Source organism: Melitaea cinxia, chromosome 10 (assembly GCF_905220565.1).
Source record: "Melitaea cinxia chromosome 10, ilMelCinx1.1, whole genome shotgun sequence".
Lineage (NCBI taxonomy): Eukaryota > Metazoa > Arthropoda > Insecta > Lepidoptera > Nymphalidae > Melitaea > Melitaea cinxia.
Window position 1 is genome coordinate 9,676,759 of NC_059403.1, and position 13,899 is coordinate 9,690,657.

General features: G+C 31.9%; 2 protein-coding genes across 2 annotated transcripts; one reads left to right on the forward strand and one right to left on the reverse strand.

Moving 5' to 3' along the window:
* Positions 1-1,851: 1,851 nt before the first annotated feature.
* On the forward strand, positions 1,852-10,374 carry LOC123657052 (major royal jelly protein 1-like). Its single transcript, XM_045592650.1, has 7 exons — positions 1,852-1,965; positions 2,463-2,708; positions 3,764-3,933; positions 6,378-6,542; positions 7,719-7,890; positions 9,463-9,644; positions 9,829-10,374. The coding sequence occupies exons 1-7, from the start codon at positions 1,914-1,916 to the stop codon at positions 10,261-10,263; spliced, it is 1,422 nt and encodes a 473-aa protein (XP_045448606.1). The 5' UTR covers positions 1,852-1,913; the 3' UTR covers positions 10,264-10,374.
* A 740-nt stretch (positions 10,375-11,114) lies between these two features.
* On the reverse strand, positions 11,115-11,851 carry LOC123657260 (ATP synthase subunit O, mitochondrial-like). Its single transcript, XM_045592833.1, has 3 exons — positions 11,806-11,851; positions 11,542-11,733; positions 11,115-11,459 (listed from the first exon to the last, which is right to left on the reverse strand). The coding sequence occupies exons 1-3, from the start codon at positions 11,849-11,851 to the stop codon at positions 11,119-11,121; spliced, it is 579 nt and encodes a 192-aa protein (XP_045448789.1). The 3' UTR covers positions 11,115-11,118.
* Positions 11,852-13,899: the final 2,048 nt, after the last annotated feature.

Genomic DNA, 13,899 nt, shown 5'->3' on the forward strand with positions numbered 1-13,899 from the left:
GTCTGATCATTGAAGCATTTCAGTAGGACTTTTACAATATACGGTGATAAGTGAATAAAATTAAAAAAGTTAAGAGTTAATCGCGAAAGAGTTGGAGTATAGTGTTCACCTAAAATTTTCGGCCTATAATCATTTCCTTTTGTTTAAATAAGTGTTAGATATATTTTTATATCGATGTTTTACATTAAATACTTTAAATTAATTCTTTTAAATAGCTCTCAGTATATTTTTAAAATACGTGTATTCGTTCTTGATAATGATACTAGTAACAGTCTGTGTCACTTATTTATATAAAACATACCTTCATTTTTCCCGACCTAACGTTTATCGGAAAACAATTAATGTATTGATAGACGAGATAGACATCTATTTAATGTTTATTAACAGCAACATCCCGAGTAGAAATTTTTTCGTCTTCCTTAAAAAGACCGGACCAGGCATGCCTGATTAGGACTAGATAAAGCATGTAACGCAGATGATTTGTTTGGACCTAATCAGGATGAGATGAGATTTCCTGATCGGGTCCAGATCAGGAAATCTCATCTCATCCTGATCAGCCGGTTCGGTCTGGTCCTTTTAAAAAACACGAACGTACCTATATTATTGAAAAAAATTGTTTAACAAAAAAAAAGTGAATTGACATTATAAATATGTTACAATTATTATGATATTTATTTCCGTTTATTTTTTCCATTGTATTATTTATTTATGTTTTTACTTTAAATATTAATTATTTTTATTTATTTTTATGTTATTAATTAATTATTATTATTAATTAAATTTTATTTATTAACTTCTAATAATTAACTATTAATTAACTATTTCCTATTACTTACGACTGCTCCACTGTGTAGAAATGGACTCCCTGCTAGACTGTCCTGATAACTGTATAGATACTAAATGCGCTTAAAAACATTAATAGCGCGATTCAGGCTCAGTTCGCGTAATTTCTTTAAGGCTATCCTGATCTGGACCGGACTGGGTCCTGATCCAGTATGGCTTAACATACTAGATTATATTTTACATCAGGCTATCCTGATCTGGACCGGATCGGGTCCTGATCCAGTATGCCTTACCATACTTGATTATATTTTACATCAGGCTGTCCTTATCTGGACCGGACCGGGTCCTGATCCAGTATGCCCTACCATACTTGATTATGTTTTACATAGGGCTATCCTTGTCTGGACCAGACCTGGTCCTGATAGAGCTTGCCGGATCAGGTATGCCTCATTCAATCCTGATCCGGTCCAGATACATGATCTGGTTGAGCCTGAACTTTTTTCTAGTCGGGATATTAAAGCGGTAAAAATATGGAATAAATCTTTATTGTCAAAAGGCATACATAACAAACATTATATTTTCTATAGCAACCGTGCCATACTTTATCAATACAATTAACACTAAAAACTGAGTTAAAATAAAGAATGACTTTTAAATTTTGCATAATAAATTATTGAAATAGTTGTAACGGTTACCAAATCTCTTAGGTTCAACACCGGCGCTTAGTTTTATATTAAGCTCGTACCTACCTACACGTTTCTCTTAAATTGTTCTCATTCTTTATTTAACTTTTTGCCGTAATCGTGAACCGTAAATGTTTCTGTTTTGTTTTTTATTAATTATATTATTATCGAAGAATCGAAATTCAAGTTGTGTGCATCGGAAATGTTTATTATTACAGTTTTGTGACATCCGACGGAAATTTAATACGCACAATTTTATTATACTTTCAATATCACACAGGAATTGATAAACAGTGCTAAATATTTAAATGTGATTAGCATCCTTATCTTTTCAATTGTGCCTATCCGCCTGTTCAGTGACAATACCTCGTTTTAAATATTTTGAAAATGACAAAACTACTTTAAATATAGCAAATGGGATCAGTGTGTTTCAATTAGTAAATCAAAATGGTTTCATCACATCATAACAGAGAATGCAGATCTCTTCTTAGTCAATATGGTAATTCTATTTTATATAAATATAAATATTAATTTATAATTTATATCGTAAAGTAATAAGGTAGTTGTACCTACCGTAAATAATATTAAATAAATATGAGCATATATATACTATATAGAAAACATTATCACTGATAAATTGATTAATAATTTTCTGCATATATATATTTATGCAGAAAATATATATATGTGGGTGTGTGTGTGTAAAGACTGAATTAAACATACTACAAACGTGTGATATTATGACTTTTTATGATGTCAATAAAATGAGATAATTCAGATCTATGCGAATGAAAATATAGGCAAAAGTTTTTGTGACGTTTACATTAACAGTATCGAGACATAATATATAGTCTAATGGAAAAAAATCTGAACCATTTTAAATAATGAGTACCCACTCATTTAATTCATGTTTTTAGAAAAATGTTATGATTAGAATCGACTCAATTCTAAGATTTTAAACATCCTTTTTAATAATTACTCTTTTCTTTTTTACAGATCCATATCTCTTGGACATCTATAAAACTGAAATGGCGTACGGGATAGACAGATTTTTCTTATTATCATATTGTCTAGCTTGTTGCTGGTCAGGACTAGGGGCTAAGGATCTCAGGATCGTCAAACAGTGGGCGGAGTTAGACTTTGTATTCCCTAGTGAGGCCGCCCGAGCAACAGCTTTAGCAAATCGCTACTTTATACCTGGAAATTCGATTCCGATTGATGTCGACGTTCAACATAGAAAAGGTGATAAAACATACATATAAATTACCTAATACGCCTATTAAGTAAATAGAAATTTTAATCTGTTTACGTATATACAAGTAAATAAATGAATTATTATATCACTTAGCCATACCAAGACACCTTAAGACGTGACCAATTTCATTCATCTTTTTTTAAGGTAGGGATATAATGAAGAATAGCGACATAAAATATAAAATTTTAGAATACCGACGAGAACTAAGCGACTAATTTAAACTTTGCGCGTCTCGTGTTGTCAGATTGCGAGTTCTCGTTTGAATCTGATAAAGAATGAAAATACTAAGAAAGACAGTGAATTAATAAGTTTAAAAACATAACATATCAACTATGCTGATAATAGCACTGATCTTGAAAATATAAGACTATGTACTTTAATACCGCTTTAATAAAATATTGCGATGTAATCAAACGTGAGGGCAAGACTATGAATGTCCATTATTATTCTGGAATAGTAAGTTTAGGAAGCGTGTTAAGAATCCTACATTTACACGGACCGTAGCGAGAAACCAGTTCAACACAACTCGTGCCAGCAATGTAGGTGGATAAAACGACTTCTTACATAGTCCATCGATTAATAAATCTACTACCATCATATTTGGTTAAATGTATCAAAAACAATAATATTAAACAAAAGCTTAAAAAACATTGTATAAAAATTGAACCCGTCATGAACTGTAAACTGTAGCATTGTACAAACCTTAGTGTCTTTTTTGTACATATAATTGTGAACTTGTACATATTGTCTCTTTATTTGATAATTACATAAATAAAACGTAAAAATAAAAAATATTAATTAATTTTTATATTGCGAAAATTTTAGAGATGAGTTTTGATAATTACGTATAAAACATGTAAATTCAATTTCAATTAAAAATCGTAAGTTTTTTGTGCATTTTGTTAAAGCTAATGCTTATTAACATACTTAGATTGCTCATTATGAGTTGGATTTTTAATTTTTACATATAAAAAAAAATAAACTGCGCAATTAATTTTTTTGCAATAGATACTAAATTATCTAGTTTGTTTCTTCGTTTAAGGGCCAGCCAAATCTCGAATTTTCGTGGCAATACCGAGGTTCGACGAAGGTCGCCCCGTGACATTAGGTACAGTTGAGGATGATGGTTTGATAAGAGGCTACCCAGATTATTCTTGGCATGACAATCAAGGAAGCAATTGTGATGGAATGACGTCTGTTTTCAGAGTAGCTGTAAGTAAGACTTTTATCAAGCATACTAAGCATACTTAAGAACGAAGATATTCTAATTTATAGAAGCGTTTAAGAAGGCGATCTTTCAAAAAAAAAAAAAAAAGAGAAAGCGCTATAATGCTAAGGGCCATCTTCTTATTTCGTGTTTCTAACCAACACTCCCAACTCCTGATTTTTAGGGCAGATTTAGGAATTTTTATTTTAGGCTTTACATTGTGTACGCGAATTTCACTCATTATAGTGAAACAACTTTTTCGCATTTTATCACGGCTTATTAAGGTTTTTAATTTCCCGACGTTTCGGGTACTTTACAGCAATCATATGCGAAACGTCGGGCAGTGAAAAAAAAATTAGTATATTTATTTCATTTTTTTTATTCATCATTCATCATTACAGCCTATCCAGTCCACTGCTGGACATAGGCCTCCACAAGTTTACGCCAAAAATAACGTGAACTCATGTGTTTTGCCCATAGTCACCACGCTGGGCAGGCGGGTTGGTGACCACAGTACTGGCTTTGTCGCACCGAAGACGCTGCTGCCCGTCTTCGGCCTGTGTATTTCAAAGCCAGCAGTTGGATGGTTATCCCGCCATCGGTCGGCTTCTTAAGTTCCAAGGTGGTTGTGGAACCTTGTTATCCCTTAGTCGCCTCTTACGACAGCCACGGGAAGAGAGGGGGTGGCTAAATTCTTTAGTGCCGTAGCCACACAGCATTTTTTTTATTGTTATTAGATATTCTTTTAAACAATGCCAAATTCCATAATTTGTAGTTCAGTTTTAATTTATTTACATTCACGTTTAATTTTTTAGACGACGCTTAGGCGCAACGGTCACAGCACTGGTTTGTAGCTGTTGCGCTGGTGGTTGCGGGTTCGATCCCCGCACATGACAAACATTTATATTGGCCATACTGATGTTTGTCGTGGTCTGGGTGTTTGTGCAGTCCTTGAGGGTCTCCCCACCGCACTTCGGAGAGCACGTTTAGCCGTTAGTCCCGGTTGTTATCATGTACACCTGATAGCGATCGTTACTTATAGTAAGAAATATATCCGCCAACCCGCATTGGAGCAGCGTGGTGGATTAAGGTCCGATCCTTCTCCTACATGGGGAAAGAGGCCTATGCCCAGCGGTGAGGTATTATAGGCTGAAGCGTATTTTAGACATACCCTAATTAACACACTCTAACTACTCTTTCTAAACCAAACTATTCATTTTAGATATTATTGCGTTGCGTCTCAGTGTGCGCTTCGTCTTAGATAAACTACGTTAACAATTATATCGCAGCTAAGTTATAAAAACATTAGATAAATTAATGACCTGGTTACGTTTTTGTTGTACTAATTTACATCACTTGACCTTATATATTAATTTTATCTTCTATTTCCTATTTGTTTTTGTGTCATATAATTGGGAGATTTAGCGTTCACAAAATACTTGTAGACAAATCAATTAAAGGCATTTGTGTTGTAAGTATGTTTATTTGAAATGTTAAACATTAAAAATCAAAATTTATCTTATTCAAGGTTTCAAAAACCCTTTTGAATCGTCATTTTTCAAATAACAAATAATATTTGTTTTTGATGAATTAATTACGGTTAAAGTGAAGCTATCGATTCGGAATATAGATTCTGTATAAATAACTACTAAATTATACTTATATTATGAAAAATTCCGTATAACATTATGAAAACGCGTTGATAATAATTTATATGTTTAAGAAATGACAATAATTACATTTTACTACTTACATACACTCACATAATTTTACGTCCTAAGCCAATATTTAATTTTATGTGTTAGCACCTACGCCACATTGACTTCCTTCTAATGTCACAATAAGTAAAGACTCTTTTACTCAAATTCTTTTGAAGAAAAAATAATTTTTAGTGTTTGTTTTAATATGTATAAGTATATTGCTAAAAAAATTAAATAGATAATATTGATAGAAGTAAATATGCTGAATACACACACAAAATCGTCTGTTCCCAAGATCCTATGTTTAAGTAACAGTTAGCTAATATAGATGCATCTTTTTTTTAATTTAAATCACAATCCCAGAGGAGGAAAACTGGGTCATTGCAAACTGCCTTATCAAATACTAGCGACCCGCCCCGGTTCCGGCACGGGTGCAATGCTGATACTAAATATAAAATATATATTTGCAATGTAAGTGCAAAAAATGTGTTTATTTACGACATCACATTAGAAACCTCTAAAACTATCAGTGTTCCTCTACTATATTATTCATGTATTATACATATAAACCTTCCTCTGGAATAACTCTATTTACTAAAAAACTGCATCAAAATCCACTGCGTAGTTTTAAAGATCTAAGCATACGGACAGCGGGAAGCGATTTCGTTTTATACTATGTAATGATTAAAATTAATTAAGTAAAAGTCATACAAATCTCGAGGAATCAAATCATATTATGTCAATTTCAGACAGACAGATGTAATCGAATGTGGGTAATGGACACGGGAAAAATAGGAGAAAACGCAGTTTGTCCCCCACAACTACTGGCCTTCGATCTAAACACTGACCAGCTCATATACCGACATCGTCCAAATAATTCGAGCTATATCGCCACTTCGTTATTTATCACTCCAGTAAGTTATCTGTATATACCTTATGCAATGTAATTTATACGTAAGTAATCGAAGTTTAGGTCATAGTCACTAATGAAATATTTACTTTTTAATACTATAATTATACTAACTAGCGACCCGCCCCGGCTACACACGGGTGCAATGCTGACACTATCAACAACAAAAGATACGTTAGAAACCTCTAAAATTATCAGTGTTCCTCTACCATATTATGGTTTTATTATACATATAAACTTTCTTCTTGAATTACTTTATCTATTTAAAAAAACCTCATTAAAATCCGTTGCGTAGTTTTAAAGATCCGAGCATACATAGGGACAGACAGCGGGAAGAGACATGTTTTATACCATGGTAAGATTATACTAAACGCATACTAAAAATAGAGTGCTTCAAATACTATTATTATTGATAAATTTCAGCAAATGTAGCTTTGTAAGTAAAAAAGTAGGTGATAAAAAATGCTATTGCTACGGACTAGAAAATTAAACAGTATGAACGTATTATCACTACTAATGACGATAAATGTTGATAAATAATTAGCTGGAATTAAGTTGTGCATAAATTTGTAATCTATCTAAAATTCTTTAAACTACTTGAAAAACAAGAATTTATTTTGTTACTAATTTTAAGGTTGCTTTTATTTATTAAGATATTAATACCTGATCGAAATAGATTTTTTTTGGATATCACAATAATTTAAGAAATAATGAATATCAGAGTAACTAATATTTTATATAATGGTAGAAAAATTAGTCCTGAAGATGAGTCCTGAGCGTTGTTGTCTAAAAATATTGGTGAAACATGAAAATTAAAATTAGACGTGGTGGGAACGCGCTCCGTGTATTAACGATATGTCGTTTAAAATGATAACTGAAATATTTTAGTTATTAAAGATATTTTAAATTCTTTTTAGTATTTGTAATTATCTTAATGTTTTCAAAATCAGATAGCAAGGTTTATAACGTTTCTACACATCTCGTAAAACTTTTTAGTAATGTACCAGTAATCATTAAAAACTATGACCACCGGTCAAGATATTTTAAGTACGTTATATATTTCAAACATCGTAGGTTATTCAAGATTTTCAGATTTAAATTTGCAAGTTTAAACGCCTATCCTATCCTATAGTTGGTTATATTTTTATTAATTTGATTTCGTCATTTTTTATGTCCACAGGTAGTTGACGTCCGAGGCGTAACACCAAGTGACTGCTCTGATACATTTGTGTACGTGGCTGACGTATCTGGGTTTGGTTTGTTAGTGGTCGACGTGCTACGAGACCGCTCGTGGAGAATGACGAGCAAGAACATGTATCCTTATCCTTCATATGGAACCTTCACTATTGACGGTATATTTCTACTATCACTATTAACAAGTTTCCAAATTACGTTTTCAAAATTGCCAAGAATTGCCTGCCAAGATTGATGAACATTTTAAAGGGAAGGCTTAGAATTTCGAAATTCAACGGCCAAGATGTACAATGTCATCTATTCATTGGGTCATTTTGAATTCGTAATAATGGAAAATGATTTAACGGCTTTATGGAGTAAGCTAGGTAGTTCACTGATAAATCATTAGCAGATAAATCAATCACCCGCGTTCATAAATCTCTCAAATGAATCGGATAAATAAGACAAAAACCTTGTTTTAAGAATCTGATAACATTGACTACAAACGCCTAAAGATAATTTAGGATATTTTTCCTATAAATACCATCTATATAAATAACAGGACATAACATACAATACGATTAATATAGAGATACTATCTTGAAGTCGTGTACAATTTATTTAACTATTATTATAAATATAAGCTCAATAAATTATATTATAAATTTATTTATTGCGGAGTTTGCTGCTCTGATTGCGATGAAAGTTGGATTCAGAGACAATTTGAACCGTGTAAAAAGATATCTATAGGCTATACAACTTCGAGTTAATTTATGTATTAATAAGACATTCATTATTCCTATCTATAATTGATTATTGATGACAGAGTTAATTGGAAAGACCATATAAATCACATCAGTGACAAACTAAGAGCTATCTTGGCGAAGTTTCCATTACTTAAATTGAAAATACCATACTCAATTAGACTACAACTTTACAAATCTCTGGTTGAGTCGATAATAAGTTATGGCTTATCAAGTTATAGCAGAACGTACAAAACTTACTTAGATAAAATATATACATTACAATTACGAATTTTAAAAGAAATTGTACCTATTAAAATAAAAAATTAATTCAAAAATAATTATCACAAATTATTTCACTATTGTAAAATAATACCTATACATAATAAGATAAGAAGCTCACCTTGTTAAGTGAAGAATTTTTAACGACTCTTTAAAACTTAGAATTTAGACCACAATAGTATTGTCACCCGACAAAAAAGTAATTATATGTTACTGTTACCGAAAAACAATAACTTGTACGGTAAAAGAAAATTAAGCTATATAATATCACATCTTATAAAAGAACTTTCTTTAGCTTTACGGGAATCTTTAACAGCAAAAAACATAAAACGATACCTAAAAAAATATTTTATTAATATACAATAACACCATATCACAAATAAATTAAAATAAATTTTAAAAATTTAATTGAATCAAATTAAACTTTGGTCTTTGGTCGGTCTATCGGCTTGCAGCGTTTAACCAATTGATGTATGATGATTATTATATAATTAATAAATGCTTTGAAAATAAAATGATGTACTTCAACATTAAAGTCGAATATATTATGTACGTAAGTACGTACCTAGTGATAATGTCGACAAAACTGATGTCCGGTAAAACTAGAACGAGTTTATGTAGCATCTTATTATTAGTAATTGTATTTTATATTCTTACATGCATGTTAATAAAATAAAATAAATAATAAATAAATAATTTTAATACATATTTTTTAAATATTTCAAGGGGAAAGTTTCGACCTCATGGACGGTATATTGGGTATGGCGCTGTCTCCATACATAATTGGAAATGATCGGTTTCTCTACTTCCACGCGCTAGCTTCTGCAACGGAGAATGTAGTCCGAACAAGCGTGCTCAGAAATGACTCCTTCATCAATGATTCTAACGCTGATCCCCAGTCCATAAATGTTAGTATTTACCTTTATGAACTTCATACATAAAAATCATATTTAATAAATTAACATTATAATGTTTGGTGTATATATTACAGTAAATAACATGCTTAGGTTATACTATTTGGTTAAAACTCATTCATGTTTTTTGTACCTAAAAAGAAACATAGTACTTTATTTGTGTCTTTAAAATTTACAGGAATTTCCTAAAGAGCGGCCGAACCAATCAGCAGCAGAAGCAATGGACAGCAATGGCATTTTATACTTTGGTTTGATGGAACCTCCCGGTATCTGGTGTTGGAATTCCGGCACAGAATTCTCTAAGCACAATTTCCATCAAATCGCAATCAACAAAGAAACTTTACAATTTTCTAGTGGTATGAAAGTTATCAAAAATATGAAAGGAGAAGAAGAACTTTGGGTACTTACATCGAGTTTTCAAAGAGTAATGACAGGATCGATCACTTCAGATAGAATCAATTTCAGAATTCACGCTGAGAAAATCCCAGTACTTTTAGAAAACTCACCATGCAAGCACCCCTCAAAGGGCGACTACATTGGTAAATACGCCGATCGTATATTACCTTACCATAAAAAGCGTATATATAAATATGGTGCTGTCGCCTTTCTATAAAAGTCAAAGAATATTATAATATTATTAGAATTACGTGGTATAATTGGCCATAATTAATTATCATGAAAGTTTGTTATAAGTATTATTATTAAATAAATTATTTCCTATTTATAAAATATTTTTATTGCACCTTATAATTTACCTTACATTAGACCTAGGCTTTATTTAGGATGACGGTTAATGAGTAACGGTGTAGTATGTATATATATATATATATATATATATATATATATATATATATATATATATATATATACAATCTTACTTACAAATCTAAATCTGCATTATGCACGGCGATATTAACGTAAGTAAAAATTTGTAAAAGTGTCGACCGACTTATAGTTCGGAATTGTTTTGGAATTGTTGTTGAAAAATAGGCTAAAATATTATTAATAATAATTGTGTTTGCTGGCAAACGAAAAAAAAAACGACTTCAATTACATCGACAAGTAATACAACGTAGGTAGACGAAAAAATAGTCAAGTAAATACTCATTATCAAAGATTACTCCAAAAGTTGTAATCAAATATCGATGAAATTTAAATGTGACCATGATAAACATCGGTTTTCGATTAAATTAAAAATCATCAAAATCGGTACACCCAGTAAAAAGTTATGCAGATTTTCAAGGGTTTCCCCTCGATTTCTCTGGGATCCCATGATCAGGTCCTGGTTTCCTTATCATGGTACCATCACTCCTGGGATATCTACTTTTCAACAAAAAAAGAATTATCAAAATCGGTTCATAAACGACGAAGTTATCGCCGAACATACATAAAAAAACATATATACTTATATATACGGTCAAATTAAGTTCTCCTTTTTTGAATTCAATAAAAATAATGAAAATGTACATTAGACTGATTGTTTAATAATATCAGTATACATTTGAATCTTCCTTGAAATACTCATATCGATGTGTTTATCTTCTACACCAACTATTACGCCTCCTATAATCTTTGGATCTACTTTTTCAGTGAGTTGAATATTTTTTTCCTTTACAAACTTTTTAAGGGCATCCATAAGGGCTCTGCGTGACTCTTCGTCAAGAGGCTTAGCGGTTATAACTTCGCATAAAGCCTCATTTCTATGAGCCTGCATGACCGCGAAGAACATTTTAATGATACGCTTCAATAAATTCAAGCGACCGTTGTCGGCTACGATTACTAAAAAATTCACTGCTGTTGGAGGCATTCCTGTAACATATATAAGTTTGGTTATTATGTTCGTAATGACGAATAATGACAAGATAAAACTACTGTTAGAGCTGTTTGTAACCTGTTTGTTCACCGACTTCCTTTAAAAGTTTTGCTTTTTCAGTTGAAGAAATCATGCCCGTTTCGAGGAATTCTAGTATTTTTGGTTTAACAAGTTCTTTTTCGAAAGCACGAATATGTTTTTCTACTTCATCTATTTGTTTCGTTTTAAGCGCAGCGCTATATAGCGCAGATACGTATCGTCCTTCAATCCCTTTAGAATAAAAACGTTTGAAAAAACAACTATAAAGGATTCAACCGGAAGAAATCGTTTCCTTTTACTCACCAAATACTGGTATCGGCGTGTTTATGGACTTTGTTATTGTACACATAATTCTTATCGACGTTTTTAACATTTCCTTGCAAAAAAGTTATTACAATTTTTTTACTAATTTTTTAGTGTTAATAAAATAGTGACGTTTTTGACTGCTGGTTATATTTATGACTTTTAATAATTGTGACAGCAATAAAAACATTTTGTCGTTGACATTCGTGAGAAAATTCGAAAGCGAAACTTTTTAGTAGATTAATTAATCATAATTATCATCTTCATCACGAATCAGCCGTCGAATGTCCACTGTTAAAAGTAGGCCTCCACCATAGACCTCTAAACTGATAATTTCACTTTCGCCTAACGATTTCCAGTGTCTCCTTTCAAGATTTCTGTCCTTTTTAGGACTTGTCAGTGCGTGGTCTTCACTTGAGAACATTTCTGTTTTATTGACTCTCGACTCTACGAGCTGTGTGCTTACTGTCACTTTAACATACAAATCCTCTGGTCTGTATCGCTAGCCTTCGTTCTTCTTGCGGAAAATACTAAATATAGCCCTGTCTATTGCTTGCACTATAACTGGAATTAGTTCAAAATGCTAAAAAATTATTTAAACTCATGTTACATAAAAAATAATACAATAATACACACCAAACATCGCGGGGATTTGTCCAGAGTGTTAAGTTTGAATACAGTTTACTTAGGCAATTAACAATAAGTTGGGTAGTTCTACGAACTAAGGTAAGTCTTCTACAATATTTTAGTTTGGTATAAATGCGTACGCAGGGAAGGCGATCGAGGCGCAATACCGGTTTGTTGCAAACAGTTACAGGCTGTTCAGATAATACGACTTTAATTCATTTCTTATATTTTTTATAGTGATTCTGTTCTTAAAGGCCATTTCTTATCCATTCAACAAGCACGGAATCAAATATTCCGTGGTCTTTTCACTATATACATTATTTGTTGCAGGAATTGTAGCCATGTATTAATTTTATGGTCAATTTTGTGCTGTATGTTCATATTAAAAAAGTTTTCTTTTAACGTTATATTTAAATTTATATTTCAATATAACGTTAAAAGAAAAATTTCTACACTATACTATTTCTACTTTCTAAAACAAATTTCTACCGGTAACACGTTGCAATATGTTAAAAGTTTATTGTTATTATGTATTTTTATATTGTTCTTTTATTTTAAGAGTTACGATTTTATTAAGATTCTAACTTGAAAACTTTGTATAGTGTTATATTTGATAAGCCTATTGCAGTCCACTGCTGGATGTAGGCCTCCCCAAGTTTGCGCCAGACGTCCCGGTATTCCGCAATCCTCATCCAGCCTACACCGGCAATCTTACGCAAATCGTCGGTCCAACGGGCCGGAGGACGTCCCACACTGCGTTTGCCAAAATGCGGACTCCACTCCAAGTGTCACGCGCTAAAAAAATTCATCTAGAGAGAAATTAAATTTCTAATGTGACGAATTAAAGAATGAATAAAAAAAAATACTAAAATTCAATAAAAGGATGATGAAATCAAAAATAACAGATTTAAATTAATTTATTACAAAGTATCAAGCACACTCTTGTAGTTCAAATAAGATGACAAATTTTTAATTCTAAAATTAAAATTAGGAATACACAAACATGTCTAAACTTTTAACCTTACACACCAGATCCCTACTTATGGCCCCATACGCATAACCACATGTCACAAGGACCGCGCTAATATACGATAACGCCTAGCATGAAGAAAAGAGCAATTACACCACCAAAATAAATCAGTAAAATTATATATGTTACAATACCCTCCCCCCCCCCCGTTTCCGAGAAGAATTTTGTGTCTCTGGCAAAATTCCAAAAAAGTAAGTTGAGGAGAGGCAGGTCAGCAAAAAAAAATTCAAACTACAAAATTTAAACAAATCGCGACCATTACAAGATATATGCCAAAAAATAGAAAAAAAAAACTCCAAGATAATTTAGAATTCACTGCCACACCACCATAACTATATTAGCCAAGAAGACTGAGTCTGTCACATACAGTACTTATATGAGATCTCCAATTAAAATAACAGTTCGCGACCAATCCAAGATAATCATATATGTTTTTC